This window comes from Physella acuta, unplaced genomic scaffold (assembly GCF_028476545.2).
Source record: "Physella acuta isolate Inbredline_101_S28 unplaced genomic scaffold, ASM2847654v3 ptg001580l, whole genome shotgun sequence".
Lineage (NCBI taxonomy): Eukaryota > Metazoa > Mollusca > Gastropoda > Physidae > Physella > Physella acuta.
Window position 1 is genome coordinate 5,001 of NW_026733094.1, and position 20,000 is coordinate 25,000.

At 30.7% G+C, this 20,000-nt stretch overlaps 1 protein-coding gene across 1 annotated transcript in view; it reads right to left on the reverse strand.

Moving 5' to 3' along the window:
- LOC131928980 (uncharacterized) overlaps window positions 1–20,000 on the reverse strand; it is a gene marked incomplete at its 3' end in the record, with an annotated part of 20,717 nt that overhangs the window by 164 nt on the left and 553 nt on the right. The window contains exons 2-5 of the mRNA XM_059285162.1: window positions 19,959–20,000; window positions 15,415–15,606; window positions 12,024–12,155; window positions 11,666–11,769 (exon numbers count right to left, since the gene is read on the reverse strand). The exon at window positions 19,959–20,000 is cut by the window's right edge and continues 15 nt beyond it. Coding sequence (XP_059141145.1) covers window positions 11,666–11,769; window positions 12,024–12,155; window positions 15,415–15,606; window positions 19,959–20,000 — 470 coding nt within the window. The remainder of the gene's footprint in view (window positions 1–11,665; window positions 11,770–12,023; window positions 12,156–15,414; window positions 15,607–19,958) is intronic.

Below are 20,000 nucleotides of genomic sequence, written 5' to 3' on the forward strand. Positions count from 1 at the left end.
CACCAAAAAATATCCAATCACAAGTTTCTGCGTATTTTTTAAATAATAAAATATCGTATGAAAAAAAAGTAAAAGTATGTAAAATTTAAAAGCATAGTCTTGATGTAAAAAAGAAGTATTATAATTAATTGTATTTGAAAAAACACTAAGACTCATCATATAAAATTTTGACGTTTGTAACACACGTTATCGTACCACACATCGCACATCTTGTCTAGTTTGCATAGACGCAAGTTTAAAACAAAAACAGCTTAACATCACTTAAAATAAACAAAATCGTAATAAATTAATATAATATGAACTAGTTACCTGATATTAAAGATTTAATGAATATCAAAAGGAGAATAGTCCTCTGCATTTTTTGTGTATGTGATGCTTAACAAAAACACTGTAAATAAATAAATAAATAAATGACATATATATATATATATATATATATATATATATATATATATATATATATATATATATATATATATATATATATATATATAAATACATTCATATATATATATATATATATATATATATATATATATATATATATATATATATATATATATATATATATATATATATATATATATATATATATATATATATATATATATATATATATATATATATATATATATATATATATAAATACATTTATATATATATATATATATATATATATATATATATATATATATATATATATATATATATATATATATATATATATATATCCCTATCCTTATAAGTGCTCGTGTTCACGTTCACTTCCGCATTCGGATCTTAACTCTATCGGCGTTTTCATCTCAACACACATCAACATATATTCACACAAATCTTCATCAACATCCACCTAGACCTAGACCTAGACCTAGACCTAGACCTAGACCTAGACCTAGACCTAGACCTAGACCTAGACCTAGACCTAGACCTAGACCTAGACCTAGACCTAGACCTAGACCTAGACCTAGACCTAGACCTAGACCTAGACCTAGACCTAGACCTAGACCTAGACCTAGACCTAGACCTAGACCTAGACCTAGACCTAGACCTAGACCTAGACCTAGACCTAGACCTAGACCTAGACCTAGACCTAGACCTAGACCTAGACCTAGACCTAGACCTAGACCTAGACCTAGACCTAGACCTAGACCTAGACCTAGACCTAGACCTAGACCTAGACCTAGACCTAGACCTAGACCTAGACCTAGACCTAGACCTAGACCTAGACCTAGACCTAGACCTAGACCTAGACCTAGACCTAGACCTAGACCTAGACCTAGACCTAGACCTAGACCTAGACCTAGACCTAGACCTAGACCTAGACTTAGACCTAGACCTAGACCTAGACCTAGACCTAGACCTAGACCTAGACCTAGACCTAGACCTAGACCTAGACCTAGACCTAGACCTAGACCTAGACCTAGACCTAGACCTAGACCTAGATTTAGACCTAGATTAAAGAATATTCGAGAAAGTTTACGGGAGATTACATTCGCATTTATTTAAAATTGTGTTTAATTACCGAAAATACTAAAATTGTCCTATTGATACAATCTTGTTAAAGTCTGAAACAACCAAACAGTCAGGATTTTATATCCATATTAATTGTAATTAAACCGTGTGAGATTTTAAAAATCTTAATTAAATGGGCCTGTCGAATATTTTTAAGATTATTTGCGCTCGGATCCATTAGAAATCTAAGTTGTCGAAACAAAGAAATTGATAATGTAACTATAGCTCGTCTTATGGTTTTATTGTATTCTCTGAAAAATCTCGAGTTCGAGCCCTCGGGCAGATAGTGACAGCAAATCTTCTAGGAGAGACACGAACAACATCAAACAACTGAAGTCTGTTGTCTTGCGGTTTTTTTTTATGGACAAAGGCTACGCAAAAGTAAAGCTGGCTGAAGTCATAGGACTATATAGCGCAAAACAAGTTAACTATTAGTTTCATACTTAATATTGTTAGAGGGAATCTCTTCTAATACTAAAACTTAAGAACAAAGAAGAAAGTATACTACATTTCAGTGTGAGTATAATAAACATTAATCATATATACATTCTACTTACACAAGCTATTCTTGTTGTCATTTATAAAAATTGAAACAGTCAATTACACCAAGCAATTTCGTTTCTTTTAAACTTTAAAAACATTTTACTTTTTTATTTAAATCTTTGACGGTGTTCAAATTAGGTGTTATGTTTTATGTGCAAAATACAGATAAGTGCGTAATTTTGAGGTATGAAATTACGTTGTTTCTCAATGTTTTTACTTTCTCGTATATACGAAGTATAGAGAAAGTCTTGTAATCGTGCAAAAACAAAAATCGAGATTTTTACAAATCTCGACGTTTTACACCTCACTGATACGGAAAAACATAATTTTGCAATCTTGTCCGTATGTCTGTGTGTCTGTTTGTCTATCTGTCTGTCTGTCCGTGTGTAAACACGATAACTTGAGTACCGTTACTGCTAGGTTGATGAAATTTCATATATAAGTATTTTATCATAATCGTAGATCCGTATCAACTTTTGAGCGATTTCCGATAACCGGAAGTGGTACAATTCCTACTTTGAATTTTTCAAAAGCCTATAACTTGAGTACTATTTCAGATAGATACATGAAATTTCATATGTAAATAAAAGATCTAATTCTCTACCTTCTGTTAAATTTTGAGTAATTTCCGTTGACCGGAAGTAGTAATTTACGCTACTTCCGATTTCTCAAAAAGCAAATGTAAATTTTTAAAGTACTAATAATATTGCGCACTATTATGCACTTTTTTATTTGGCGTTCACTTGGTGTGCAATTAATTTGTCTACGAGATTTTATTCTATTTTTAAGACTTTATTTAAAATGGATTAAAAATCATGTCTATAACCGAGTTCCCATCCCCTGTTATTTTATATAAGAATATTCGAGAAAGTTTAGGGGAGATCACTCCCAGTTTTTTTTTCCTAGCTATTGTAATACATTACAAACTGACATTCTAAAAAAAAATATTGTTATTATCAAATTTATATCAGAAACAATTTGGATTACTTCATGCTGTTCTCATTAATAGTGTTAATTTTTGCTTTTTAAATCTGTGTACTTTTCATAGTGATGATGTTGTTATAAAACAAAAAAAAAAACATGTTGGAGGTATTTACAACAGTCTGTTAATCTTGTAGAACAATGAATTGGCAAACTGTGCTGTTTTAATATATTTAAGTATGCTCAAACAGAAACAGAGAAACTAGAAAATAAAGAAAAATATTACTAGTAAGATAATAAAGGATACACAAGGTATACAATATACAATTTTTTATAAGAATATCACTCTGAAAATCCCTACCGTTGAGTTCAACGTAAATAATATTATTCAGTAATAAGTACATAACAAACAAGTTATTGTATATTAAGGCATCAATCAGCGTCCTATAATAGCTCATAAAAGAACGCATATATGGCTTATTATTTATCAACGTCAAAGGTGATTTTAGCCAACGCTGTTAAGTTATTTTGAATTATTGCCATATGGCAGGTTGACATAGATTTCGGCCTTGTGTTCTTGTCAGATGCTTTGATTATTTATCATTTGACAAACTATTACCTTTATGTAATGTAGCAGTAAATTGATTTTTTAGTTTATATTCCTAGTTCGATCACTGACCTCAGCTAAGTATTTGACTTATTTGTTAAATATGGGACATTTGGGATGAAAACGTTACACATCTTATTGATCAAAGAAAAAACAATTAGTTCAATATGGTTTCTAAAATTTAAAATAATCTAAAGTAATATACAGAACGCATTTTGTCAAATAATTTAATATGACCGGCATTAAACCGTAATTCTGTGTGAGATATGCAAAAAATCGGGTAAAGTTGGTTTGTGTTATCGTTTTCTTCAATACAAATTAAATCACATTTGGTGGATTAAAAGCTCGAGTTGTCGCCCTCATTAACCCACAGACGCCCAAATATATGCTGTATTAACACCTTGAATTAATATTATCTCCCTTTACTATGGTTATGAAAAATTTCATTTGACCGCTATGGTGACAGGGGCGTTGGAGTTCGCATTTTGGAAGCACATGTTCCGTTACCGTAGGGACGCCTAATGCGACCACAGGTTTTAATTAATTGAGTTTATTAGTTCATATTGATAGTTTAGGCGCTCTTTATAATGAATGTAGGCGTACTATTATTTATAGCGGAGGCGAGTTGTCTCGGTCCATTAGACCGCATAGAGTGCCGTAGGGCTCCTCTAGTATTGCTATTATCCAAGTAGTATGTCTAATCTCTTAGCATGGGGTCCAATCAATGGGCACCAAAAATGTTTATATGGTCGTGGGGTAATCTGTATACCAAACAGCACACCACATACGGCAGTTCAAGCCCCAGACATGTAAACCGTATTCACGCCATACCTTTTGGTTGGAAAGGTCGCTAAAACTATTTAAAGTTGTATTCACGCCATACCTTTTGGTTGGAAAGGTCGCTAAAACTATTTAAAGTTGTATTCACGCCATACCTTTTGGTTGGAAAGGTCGCTAAAACTATTTAAAGTTGTATTCACGCCATACCTTTTGGTTGGAAAGGTCGCTAAAACTATTTAAAGTTGTATTCACGCCATACCTTTTGGTTGGAAAGGTCGCTAAAACTATTTAAAGTTGTATTCACGCCATACCTTTTGGTTGGAAAGGTCGCTAAAACTATTTAAAGTTGTATTCACGCCTTACCTTTTGGTTGGAAAGGTCGCTAAAACTATTTAAAGTTGTATTCACACCTTACCTTTTGGTTGGAAAGGTCGCTAAAACTATTTAAAGTTGTGTGGCGACTGGATCTATGTTGTCCAAATACTTAAATAACAAAACATAAACCAAGTTTTCATTATTTTATAAATAGATGTGACAGAAAAACCCTTTGTTTTGGATTTAATCTTACAATGGTAGGTACACGTTACAATATTTGAACTTGAATAACTTACCCAGCCACCAGACCGTGAAGGATAGTCAACATTACTGCACTGACAAAAACCTGTCGTTGAAACACGGCGAACACGTTATTCACATATGGGTAAGGAGACACAATGCAGATTTTAAATAACGTTATTTCATCATTCTCCTGCGAGTTTCGTTTAGAGGCGTTCTTTCAATCCTAGGTATGATTTTTTTGGGTTATCATTACTGTTTTAGATTGATTATTTCAGAATGTTCATGTCGAACGAATTCGATTTATAATTTTCTTCATTTTTTTTAAAGTATTTTTTTTGTGACGGTAATATTAGGTATGTGTTTAGTGTGTGAATTATATTGTATTTTTATTTATTTGAGTAGCCTATATTTTGTTTCAGTGTTTTTGCATTGTGTATTATGTGTGGGAAGGAGAGTGTGTATATTGAATACGTGCAATATTTTCGTTCAGTGTGATAAACTTCTGTGAATTTTTTTCTTATATTTCGTGTAATTAACAACTGTTTGTATGCTTAGCGTATTCTGAAGTAGTAGTCTATATTATGTGTCTATGGGATTATTTAATTTATATTTAGTGTGTTGAGAGGGAAAATACTGTTATAAGAAACACGTTTAAGTGTGTAAAAAAGAGATACGCTAGTGAGTAAACTGAAGTTGTTGATTGGTGAAAGAAACCTTTTATAAGGGTTTCATCAACACGATACCAATTGTGTATTTCTAGACCTGAGACCTTGTTTTTTTTTTAAACTGAGATAGTTAAAATGTAAATGACAACGGTGCTATATTTCTTCGATATTTGTTGTTGGGGCGCGAGTTTTTCCACACTACCGATCAGAAGTCCCAGGGTATGTTGTACGAAAGCCTTGAGTATACATTAATCATCCTACTTTATAGTAAGGTTGAACACCTTTCAGGGACCGCCCAGGTAGTCGGGGGCAATCCCTGGTTTGGTTTAATTATCGAATGTAGAGGCCCACCGTGTCCCTAGTATAGACTGCTCTAGTGTTTCATGTCATCCGTAAGCCGGGGTCCTCGGAAGCCGCCACTGTTGGAGTTTGATCGTTGAAACAGTACCCCATGTCCGATCAACGTATCCCGTAAGCGTTGGTAAACTCAGGGTAACTCGGGGCGCACTTCTATAACTACTGTTGGGGCGCTGGAGGACACCCATTACTCGATTTGGTAATAGATTTTAGTAGCCTAGTGTGTGGCGCACATTAAAACAAATATAGGCGCCGTCGTGCTTATGCGGGAGCCAAAGACTCACGGGGTCAGACGATCTTCGGGGCGCTGTCTGTTGCGCCTGTGCTGTTTGACCGTTTAATCAAGATGTAGGCGTAACCCACTTTGTATGAAATCGAATCAAAGGGCTACAGGTGCAAAGATAGCCGTTGGGAAATTCTGGGTGGCAAACCACACCCCGTTACTGCCGGGGCTTTGCCCTTTAAAATAAAATGAAATTGTATAACGGAAACCATCACATTAATCAGTTTCTGTCAGGCTTTTCTTCAGAAAAATGTCTACAAGGAGCATTCCCCAAAGTTTCTTAGCGATTTGTTAGATTGTATGTTAATACCTAGGGGACAGACAGACAAACAAAACTCTTATACCATTAGTAGCGCCATACGGATTGAAGAAAAATAAGAACAATAAAAAAAATTCAATACGTTTAAAACTAATAGAAAAACATTGAAAATATTGGATCTAGCTTGCTGTGAAAACGTTGTCAATGGTTGATATTAAAAATGGCTCAATTGCAAAAATAAATGGAATATTTCGGGGGAGGGTGAGGGTAATGGAATTTCTGAGTCAGTTGAGTTTTGTACTTTTGCATGTAAATTTATGGGCACCGGATGCCAATCTCACAAAAGAGACAAAGTTTAAGTGTATGTATAGGATAATTATTTCAATGGCTTGCTGGACTACGCGACAACCCGAGTAGTTTTTTTTAAACTGGATGGACCTTGGTCGATCTACCCCCCTGCATGTACAATATAAAAGGACTGGATGCCTTTTTGGAATTTTTAATTATTTCTATAGCAGAAAATAACTGGATTTTCATGTTGATTTTATTTTTCTTTTTAAAATTATTTATATAAAACAAATATTAAAATTACATCATAAAAGTTTTAATTTTATTTAACGAGGGAAAAGAGCCCTTTTGTTCCTTGGGCCTACATGCCTTGCTTAAACTAGATTAATGGTAGTATGTTAATTGAAGATATGGATGTTGCTTATTTTCAAGCCCTCAATGATGCATTGGGTGGATTGTTAAATTATTAATGAATATGATTTTCTTATAAGCTAAGATATACTTCCCAAAGTAAACTACTTACATCCGGAGCATTTTATAATGTAAATATCTACTATCGTTTACCTTACACGTGCATCTTGCATATTATCACAGGTTTTATGTGTGTATTTGTGTGTATGTAAGTGTTTGTATGGCTCAACAGATTTTCAAATATTAAGACTTCCCTTTGCTGATTGAGCTGTTTGGCACAATGTTAGATCTTTGCTGACAATGCAATAATAATCGAGTTTTTTAATGTACATTTAATTAAAAAAATATTTAATTCAATAATTCAAGGCAGACAACAAAATTACGAAAAATTACTAGCGATTGCTTGACCAAAAAGGTGCGACAATAACATTGCTTGATCAGAGGGCTGTGGTGAATTATTTTCGATTGACTTTTGGTTGCTTTTCTGCCCTAAAATATTTGTTTTCATGATAAACGTTTTTATTATACTTAAAAACGCAAAAAAAAAACACAACTGAAAAGACGCACTAAACAGTTTAGTTAATTCAGTTTGGTGCAACCTTAGTAAAACTATTTTCTACATTTCTCAAAGATTAAATGCATTATTTTCAGTGAAGTTTGGTAATTTCCTTTTTGTACTTTGATCATGTTATAGACCTACTCTATATCTCCACTCCGGTTCGTTTTTCGTTTTGTAGCTTACAATAAAAAATACAGTTACCTCTTTAGCACTGTTTAAAAATAATTAAACGAAACATTTTTTTCATTTCTAAATTTATTACACTATAAAAATATAAGTTAATGATGAGCTTAAACATGTAGGAACATTGACCATATTAATTAAAATATCTTATACAGAACCATCTCACTTTTATAGATATGGATATCTATGTAGCGAAATATTACCATAGGATATGTATTTTACATTGTACTTACTAGAAAAATTTAAAAGGGCTTTATTAGTAAACATTAGAAGGTAATTATTGAAATCGCTAACAATGAAGGCTAAGACGCATACATCAAATTTTAAGACTAAATATGATTAGATTATAATGTAAGTATTAAAATTAAAAAGCACGAACACAATCATCACACTTACGAAAATCCTAGTTTAATTTTTAATCAAATGTGAATATTTTCAATGAAATTATTCTTTTTTAATAATAAAACAAGTTTTTTTTTGAAAAAACAATTATCAATTGAGATTCCAGAAATTTCAAAACGCAATGATTTCGTCGATGACTTGTTGTACAAATTGTTTTGAATTTATAAGTGCGATATATTTGTGAGGGAAAACATGAAAATTACAAACTGGGAACTTTGTAAAGACGTATATTATTGAATAATATGTACTCCAAAGTTTATGTATACAGCTGCACGTGAAGAGCGAGTTCGTTAGATGTCATCTCCCACTCCCACCTATTGGGAAAGATAAAACGTTTAATGATAGGGCATACGACTTGTTTGGGTATCGAGTTTCTCGAGTTTGGATAATCTAGAAAGAGTTCGTAGGGCTTCCCTGAGTCAATCCACTTCTGATGGGCACCTGACTCTTGTTAGGGAAAGTGACGGCGGTTTGGCATAGAGAGCTGACCACACTATACCTTCGTGCAACAATGTCAATGAAACAGGTAAACCCTACTTCACCTGACATATGAACCATCAGGTTCGAGTTGGAACGTTGCCAGTTAACAAAGGCTATGTGTTTACTCAGATTTGATACATTATGTTTTTGTTTGTTTTCTTTTTTGCCTTTAATGGCATTAGGTTTAGTTATGCATGTTTCATACTGAAATAATATGTTCTTATGTAGATAAAAAGCAGTATTCATTTCAGAAACTTTGAATCAAACTGTTGTAATAGCCTGTATCATTTTTTGTTGTGCGATGTCAAAAGCCATCTTTGTTTGCCTATTTTTGTAGCTACACTTTAAGGCTAGTTACAAATATTAAGCGTTATTTTTTTTTTTTCAATGCTACACAATTAACTCAGTTTTTAGCCTTAGATACATTTCATCGACGTTTACATCATTGTTTACATTTAGGATATTCTATTTTTAATGCATCGTCGTCAGAGTTACAACACGACTTAAAGCGCGTTCTAGACAGATGAACAGAAAGCCGAAAGAATAGACTTATATGAAACTAAAACATAGTTGCGTGACTTTGGTTTCTTTTTTCTAGCTGCGCGTAGCCTAAGCTAAGTCAGTGGTGTTTAACCTGATTGGAGGTAAGGTAATCCACCAGTCACCGAACCCTTCTTAATAGTGTTATCGCCCGCACTGACAAAATCCAAACCATACATATATAATTATATTCATGGACAAGACGACGCAAGCCGACTATCTAACCCTCCTTCCTCCCCCGCAACAGTCTGGTGAGCTGTGGTTCACAAATTATGAATTACTGAAAAATAGAAAATAAATCAACGGGTCTGCTCGTCGTAAATCATATGAGTGGGGTGTGTGTCTGATCTCCGTCGAACCTTTCAGAATGACTCACTAAACCAATGGGATTCGATGGTATCCAGGTAAGACAACTGAGCTAGATACATTTTAGTGCTTTATATTTATTTGGAATAATGGCGAGACTCAAAGTTTTTAATGAGCGCTTTTGATTTTTCATGTAAATATTCACTTACATTCTCATGTGTAGAAAATACTATAAAAATAAGCGAAGATTTTCAAACGCTTAAGTTACTCGTATTAGTAATTTTTTATGCAAAGAAGTACATGTAAACTTTTTCAAAATTTTTATCAATACAAATTCCGTGTAATCAGCAGATGTCAAATTGTCTTATGCAGATTGACCATTAAAACAAATAGTATTTCTGACCCCTGGCCTATGCGAAACAAACAATCAACGGTTTCAAGATAGCCGCTAGAGTATATGGGCGCTAAATTGCAGTTCCAAAACTTTTAGATATTAAACACTGATCACAACGGATTTTTTTCAAAAAATTACAAGCTTAAGGAAGATTATATGAAATGTATAATAATGCATAAAAGACACAAATACACTTATACACACACACACTTATACACAAACGAACACACTTTAGGTAATATATATAAGCTATAAATTATTCTTACATTGCGTTTATTCCTTTAAGCTTCGTTCTTTTGTAATTTTCTCCGAGCATTTCTGGAAATAAAAGCATATGCTTACATTATTCTTTATTATTTCATAAAATAATTTTAAAAGTTTTGTTATAAAAAGCTTTTAAAGGCAATGAAAATAATAAAGGCAATCAAAATAGCTTTCTTTAATAAAAGTTTTGGTCGCTTTGATCTCTTTCACATTTAACCGACAAAAGCTGTTGTCAAGTAAATCTTGTTTTATTTTCTCATTTTTAGAACATTTAAAAAGGTATACATGTTTTTAAATTAGCTTTCTTCTGCAATATTTATTCATTTGATCTAAATGCTATTGACAAGACATGAGCTACAATAAAATATCTGCTTTAAAATACGTCCAGTTGCTTGTGATATAAAACAAATAGTTTTTGGTCAACGCTAATACAAGCAATCGGCCAATTTAGAAAAATAGTTCCCCGTAGTAAACAGGCATCCCAGATTATTTTCTTTGAGATTTTTAAAATTAAATTTAGAGATTTTCTAAAATTAAAAGTATATGGAGTAACCTAATAACTAATTACAGTAATATCTCCCTCTCTCTCTCTCTCTCTCTCTCTCTCTCTCTCTCTCTCTCTCTCTATATATATATATATATATATATATATATACATAAATATATATATATATATATATATATATATATATATATATATATATATATATATATATATATATATATATATATATATATACATATATATATTTATGTATATATATATATATATATATATATATATATATATATATATATATATATATATATATATATATATATACATATATATATATTTATGTATATATAAATATATATATATATATATATACATATATATATATTTATGTATATATAAATATATATATATATATATATATATATATATATATATATATATATATATATACATACATATATATACATATATATATATATATATAAATATATATATATATATATATATATATATATATATATATATATATATATATATATATATATATATATATATATATAAATATACATATATATATATATATATATGTATATATATATATATATATATATATATATATATATATATATATATATATATGTAATTCCTTTGTCATGAAAAAGAACGTATATGGTAAGTTTGATCAAAACTGCGATATTAACAATTTGTTAAAAATGAGTTATAGTATTTGCAACAATCGGAGGATGCGAATTAAGTAAAATAAGATTAATCTATACTGATTAATTATATATTTACTCTGAACGGTGAAAATACAGCAGACACAACACAACAATGACTGCAGTAATTAAAAACACTATCGTCAATATATGTTCTAGGCTTAAGGCGAACGTTTTTGGTGTGGAAATATAGTTCTCTTGAGAAGATGGAAGTTGTTTAAAAAACTCGACTTGTGTTAAGGCTAAAAAGGAAAATATTTAAGAGTATCAATACAATTATAAACAAAACATATATATATATATATATATATATATATATATATATATATATATATATATATATATAATTCTATTGTCGTAATAAAATTAATACCATATATATTTTTTGCAGAAAATACTCTAACTTTAATCCTATTGTCGTATTAAAATTAATACCATATATATTTTTGCAGAAAATACTCTAACAAGTACTACGTTTTTGTAATTTTGCACTTACACTCCATGCAGAAATCTCCTGTTCTCTTCTGTACACATTCTTTGCAAACACCGTTAAACTGACAGTCCTGGTCAGCACAGGTTATGCTACAAATCTCTTCACAATCAGCACCATATCTCCTTTTTGTACAATCTGAAAATAATTGAATTGTGTTAGCCGTAATACGCTTTTTTTATGTTACTCCACTGTTCAAGTTTTTTGGTTTTTAAACTAAAATCATTCAGAAAAAAATCGGGAGTGATCTACCCTAATTTGTTATCTTATAAATGTGGCGTTAGAGAGGGATAGCTCTTCAGATGTGTGATAATACAGCCTTTTTTTCAAGAAAACACATAGAGGTGATCATTTATAAGATTTTTCTTTAATATAGTTTGATAAAAATATTCAAATTATGCTTGAGACATTGAAAATTGAACGTCATACACTGTTTTAAGACATTCTCCGCTTTCTTGTACCAACTATCGTTTGAATAGAATCGAGTGGAAAAAAATATAATCCACCAAACACCGAAATTAAAATAACATTATCAAACTCTAATTACTTCTTTGAGTTGAGAATTATGAAATAGAATAAAGTACTGCTTCGTTTACATGTAATCACGAAACAGTCCTTAAAAATAACCCGGGAATGATATTCCCTAAAATTTCTCGTACATTCTTATCTAACACTCAGGGGGGATGGCAACGCGTGATATAGACATACTTTTTAATCAATTTTTAATAACTTTAACTTTTAAAAATAGAATCTCGTAGAAAAAAAGAATTGCGCACCAAGTAAACTCCAAACATTATGTATATAATAGTGCGCAATATTATTAGTACTTTATAAATTCACATGCGTTTTTTTTTTGAGGAATCGTAAATAGCGTAAATCACTACTTCCGGTCAACGGAAGTTACTCAAAATTGGTAGAAGGCAGAGAATTAGATTGTTGACTTATAAGTGAAATTTAATTTATCTATCTGAAATAGTTCTCGAGTTATAGGCTTTTGAAAAATTGAGAGTAGAAAAAGTTCCACTTCCGTTCATCGGAAATCGCTGAAAATTTGATACGGATCCAAAAATTTGATATAATACTTATACATGAAGTTTCATCAACCTAGTTGTTACGGTACTCAAGTTAACGTGTTTACAGACATATACACACCCACCCACCCACACACACACACACACACACACATACGGACAATATTGCAAAACTATGTTTCTCCGACTGAGGAAGATGTGAAACGTCGAAATTTGCAAAAATCTTGTTTTTTTTGGGTTTTTTTTTCCACGATTATAACACTTTCTCTATACTTTTTATAGGAGAACGTAAAAAAATGATTTTGCTTTGGCATTTAAGGAACCAGAAATAGAGTACGTAGCCACAACCTGATATTAGTGATCACTCAATATGTCAGAGTAATTGGAGAACAATATCTTATTCTTCAAAAAGTCAGTATACCTATCTGAAAAAAATACTCAAACGGTTAAACCCCACATAAAAATGGAAGCACCATCCCGGTTGCCACATATTATTCAAAAGTTAAAAGAAACCATATCATACAATTTATTACTAATAATTGAAATTTCGTCCACTTAATCTTAAGATTACTTTAAGTTATTCGCTTTTGAGAAACTGGAATTACAGCAAGTACGACCTTCATTTACCAGAAATCTCAAAAACTTAAAAGAAAATTACAAATTAGATATAATGCTTAATGGTATATGCAAAACAAAAAAAAAAATCACAAAAATCCTGATTTTTCGTCATAATTTTTTTCTAGCACTTTTGGATACTTTGTCTATTTTTGTATTATAGTAATAATTTTAATTTAAATGAAAGAAAAAAAAATGTATTGTGTTAAAAAATCAATTTTTTATGAACCCATTAATTTAAAAATAATGATCTTTTTTTTCTAACCTTACAACCTCTCTACGAAAGTTTTAAGATCCATCAGGAAATTGTATTTGGATTTATCATGCATTTGATAATATATTTTTGTATTGTCGTTCTTCTCGGAAATAGCTAAATCTTACAGCCGCATTTACAAATTACACAGAAATGGTATTTTCATGACATACGTTTCGTTATTTTCTGCTTTTTTTCTCAGTTCGCTATTTTTTTCTAATCACTAAACAACATTATTTTTTTTTTTTGAAACAACTCCCACTAAATTTTAAGTAATTGTTCTTCATGCAAAAATAAAACTTCTTTAACGATGGCATTGTGATGGCTTTCATAGAAAACATTAACTATAAATAATATGCACATTTTCATACTTTTGTATACTTAAAAGTGTGTGTTTTTTCGGACTTTGTGGAGTTTTGACCAGTAGTTATATTAAATAATAGTCTTAACAAAATTGTGAATATAAACTGAAATATAAGCCGTGTAAATTTGATTGCTATAGGTGCATAAATAAAAAAATTCTTAGCTTAAGTTTTAAAATGCCAAAAAAAAATAAAAAATTGCTGAGGTTTTTTTAAGTTTCCATGAAAACCGAAATTATTTTCAACCCTTATTTTGCTGTATAATATGTGATGTCATGTGTTGCAAATGGTAAAAATATTCAAAAAGCTTTAGATCTTAACTTGTAAAAAAAATAGAATAAAATGAGCATATCCCCTTAAAAAAAAGGAATTCGGTCAACTTTAATCAACCGGTACTCAAGTTTCTGTGTTTACTTGCTTCCTCTGTCTGTTTTTGTGCGTTCGTCTGGCGTCTGCCTTCAAAGCATGAAAGTGAAATTTCAACACATTTAAACTGACCAATTTCTCTGACACTTGGCACGGGGATTAAGAATAGATGCCAATGCAATTGGATATCAAACTTGAGTTAACTGAATGCATAATCAGTCTTTAAAGAATTATTTAGTATTTCCTATAAATTAGTATTTACGGAGTTATTAAATGCACTATTTGTGTTCATTTAATGTGAAATTGTCTTTAATTATGCGCATTTTATATATTTTAATTACAAAAAATCATACCAATATTTTAATAGCATGCTTAAACGTAATGCAGATGTAATAAATAATGTTGTTTAATTACAAAAAAAAAGAAATAAACTACAATTTAAAGAGCTAAAACTAAAATCATTGCTCGCTTCTTAAATTCTAGTAAAGGGAGCCAATACATCATATACCGACCCAAACTTTTCTTTTTTAACACATTAATTGGGCAGACATAATATTTCAAATTTGACGTCAAACTGCACAGTCATTTAATCTTGACCACCGTGCTAAGTTTTGAACGAATTGGTACGTAAGAAGTAGTCAAAATTTCAATCGATAGTTTCGATCACTGAAAGACGAAGACAAAAGCACGAGGAAAACAAGTTAAATGAAAAATCGTAATTAAGAAATGAAATGATATCAAACAGAAAATATAATTTGTAACATATTTACCACCAAGTGCTTCAAATTCTAACAATGCTAGCGTCCCGCTTGAGCTTAGAACAATTTTTACTATTTCACCACTATTTACAATATTGATTGCATAACGATGAGAGAAATAGTCAAAGATTTTCGTAAATGTTATCTGGTCGCCAGAGTTGAACAACTCAATTTTAAAATTGATCGTATCGGGGGTAAATGTTTCTGAAAAGTTTGAAAAAATATTTTTTGAAAATGAAACATAGTTACTAAAACTTTCTTTAAATTGTGATTTACTTATTTCTTTAATTTAACTTGTGTGATCTAAATAAAACAATAACGTTCACCAAAACAAATATCAAAGATAGAAAACACTTTTTTTTGTGAAGAACGGGGCTAATAAAGATGTAAAGTGTAATGATAGAAGATCATTTGACAGCTCGTAATTGAACATATATTTAAAGCAACATTGCTACGCTATGTGTATGTAACGCTTGCAAAAAATTAGCTTTAATACACAATACTTCTCTAAACGCATTTCGATTTTAAAAACTATGATTTTTATCTTAATTATCGTTCTATTACTTTTAAATGGGACAGCCACCGCTCCTCATTGCAGATCTATTTGTCAGTACATTTGTAAGTTTTTATTTTAAAAAGTTTTTAAACTAGTTAAACTCGCGTATACAATTTTTAGACTTTGTATAAATTTTTTTAAAGTAAGTGCAGGTAGCTCCTTGACGAATTCAAGCGTATTTATATAAAATCCATTGCATATGTTACCGTATTAATTGAGTTGTTATGTGATTATAAACGTAACCTTATGTATATTTTTACATTATTGTTTAAAATAGTTTCCGTTCAATAAATCCCAACCAACTTAATGCACGAAACTTAAAACTTGACACTTGTCATCCGTAATTACTTAATTATCATCACATAATCATAATAAAGCAATCGTGATCTACCATAAACTTTCTCGTATAATCTTATGTAACAGTTAGAAGAATGAAACTTTCAGTGCAATCGTGCTTTATTGTTTCTTAGTTCTTAATATTTAAAACTAAAATATAAGTTCGTAGAAAAGAAAAATTGCAAACCATATTGACGAAAAATATTTGAATATAATAGAGCAGATAATTGGTGCGGTATATGGAAATATTTATTAATTAAAAATATAACTTATAATTAAGTCACATTCATGTCAAAGTGTAGTGTCACCGAGTCTTCACCTACGTGACAAATTTAAAAGAAATTGATCCGTTGCAAGTAAAAAATTTTGAGATATTTTTGGAAATTAATCGAAATTTAACTTAAACAATGTGATATTGGATGCATCAAACTTATTCCACTTAAGTCAAAAGATACTTAAGTTATCCTTAATTTAGAAACCGGAAATGGAGTAAACTACTTCTTCCTCTTTTTGGAAAGCCACTAAAAAAAGTAATTGAAAGTATACGATTTTATAGTTATCTAAAACTTGTCGTCTACAGCACTTAAACAGTTTTCAAGGTATTTTCCTCCCGCGGAAATAAAGTCAAGTACCGTCTATTTATTGGAAAAGCTTAAACAATTTACAAACACCTGAGTATACAATGTAATACATATGTAAAATGTTGTTCGCCTAACTTTGATTGTACTCAAGTTATAAGGTTTTTAGAAAGCAGAAGTAGTTTGAATACCACGTTACGTTTATCAGAAATCTTAAGTGGAAAAATGTCCTATTTATATAATAATTAGCTATAAAATTTCGTCAACGGAACGCAAATGGTAGTCAAGTTATAATTTTTGCATACACACAGACAGATAGACAGACGTTTTTGTATAAAAAACAAACACGTTTTTCCTTCTCCGGAAAGTTATGAGACGTTGTAATTAGTCTAAATGTCCCTTTAAACTTTCCACACAATTACAATACCTAATTTTTATTGAGTATACGATAACGGAGGGAGGTGTAAAACCGCGAAAACTGTCAAAATATTTAGGTCTATTATTCAGCACGATTTCGATATTTATATATTCTCATTATACGATAAAGTAAAATTTAAAGTCAGCTGAAAAATGTTAATGATTTTTCCCATATAAACAATAAAAAAATGGTGACAATTAAAATAAATATCAAAATACATTAAACAGCCACTATCAGGGTTGGTTGCACTCAGGGACAGTCACAGGTCCTAACCGAGATTCGCAATGCCTGTACCATTCGACCACGCGTTCCAAATATAATTACATTAATAATTTTAAAATCACTCTATTAGCTTCAACACCTATTACATTAAAGCAAGTTAGTTTGCGCTATTCTATTTAATTTTCGTCAACAATATGACAAGCAAATTTTTTTATATGACACGAGGTAACTGCTGTTACGTAAGCTAATAATAGGATATGCATTAGACGATTTTATTCCTTATTTTGCTTTACAATGTTGGTAATCATCTGGCTAATTCAGCGAATATCTGTTTGTATTTGGTCTGTGGCCTAACAATGGCTGGGCTACAGAATCCAAGCTGAAAATCCTTAGTTAAAACAGCAAAGAATGTTTACATCGTTTGATGATGGTAAAGAGAGAAGTAAAAAAAAAAGGTACTGCAGCTATTTTGACCCCTTTTCCCATTAAATTATGCTTTATATTGCTATATACAGAAATAAAAAGGTGATATTAGCGTATTTTAAGTAAGTGTCTGAGGATTAAGTGCCTAGTGATTAAGGGAATTGGGAATTAAGTGTCGGGGATTAAGTGCCCAAACACCGTTTTAAATAGTCTATAAAACTAGCTTATTTTCGCTAATTTATTTTTATTTAATTTACATTTATTTTCTTACCACACATATGTATTACAATTTTTTTAACAATTCTTGGCCTCTGAAATGTGGATTCCCATTTTGCGTTTGGTTCCAAAGTAAAACAGCTACCGTCTTCTGTATTTCCATTTAGCGCGTGTCTGTAATATAGGCTCGACATATGTTTTACTATCTGACCATTCGAGAAAATATCAATACTTGATTCTTTTAACACATTTCGCCCTGCATAAAAATTGAAATATATAATAACGTGTATTTAAGTCTTTGCATTTAATTATACTATTTGTCCATATACATTAATAAAACTAAACAACTTTCACCTTTTTGTATATTGAATAGTATGTTATGGTTATAAAACATGTATACCTACCCCCATTTACTCTAATACGACAAATAGGAACAAAAAAGCCAAAAACAATTTTAATTTCCAAAATCAATTCTCTGAATTCGCATTCAATTTCAAGTGTTGAATTTCTTATCCAAAATGTTTTGAAATGTAAGCATTGTAGAAGACCTACATTACTTTTCTGCGTAGTGTAGAAAATGGTAACATTGAGCTCTGTAACTAAAAAGGAAAGAAAGAAAAATATTTAGTAAGTTAAACTTATCACATTGTAGGTTTGAATGCTAAAGGCTTCATAGCTAATAGGTTATGCTTTTGTGTATTTATGTACATTGCACAGAAATAGAACTCAGGTTTGTAACAAATACAATCGCCCTAGGTAATCAAGTTATTATACGAACCTTTCATAGAAATATATTAATAATGATTTGGTTTGATCTGCATCTGTATACAGGCAATATGAAATTAGCTAGGAATATATTTTGTAGAAAATTAAAGTCCTCTTATTGAACCTGTCGGTCCTGGATATACGTGAATTGGTGTTCACTTGTTTCTGTCATTTCGGCAAATGAAACGGTAGTGCGGTCATTACAAAGACCAGCCGTTTGTTTCTCAAACATAAGTTATGTACCCATCAGAGCTGATTGGACTCAGGAACCTTATATTGCCTTTAACCCGGATTCAAAATGGAGACTTTCGGTTTAAAAGCCAGCACTAAACCGCTAAATATATTTTGAATTATGTCAAAATTGTATGCCAATAATGAAAGAATTACGTTCAATGTTGCTCGCGGCCATGATGATTCTCATCTTGTTCCATAAATATATACCACCGTATTTAAATTTTCGACTACAATTAAAACTGCAGCCTTTAAAAAACAAATCAGTATAATTCGAGTAAAAACTTACCTCTGTATAGCAGTTCAATTCCCAATGAAATAAAATTTTGTTCAGTTTTAAACACAACGTGGATCGTATTGTTCGTAGAACAATTATTGTCGCGTGGCAAAATTGGATGCGTCATTAGAGCTTCAGATATCAAATCTCCTGTTTATATATAGATGGAGATTACGTAGTTTTTTAACTTAATTTAAGCAGTTTTTATTATTCACAAAAGAACAACTAATTATCCACAAGTAAAAATTAAACAGAAAAGCACAAACATAAGGGCAATAATAAACAAATAGTACCACTGTTGAAACATAAGTACAAAAGGTATACAGAAAATAGCACGAGTGTGTTTAATTGCATAACGTTATTTTCCTTTGCCATCTAGTCGATAAACCTAATGTTTAACAATTAATTTATAGCTAATTATACTACAATAATTCAGATATATAATTAATATAAATGTATATTGATAAACTGGGTATTTAAAAGAGTGATTTGTTATTTTGAAATGGTCAAGGCAGTGTGTAACCGGAAACTTACTGTACAGGCAATCCGGACCATAAAGACCTTCTAGACATCCGT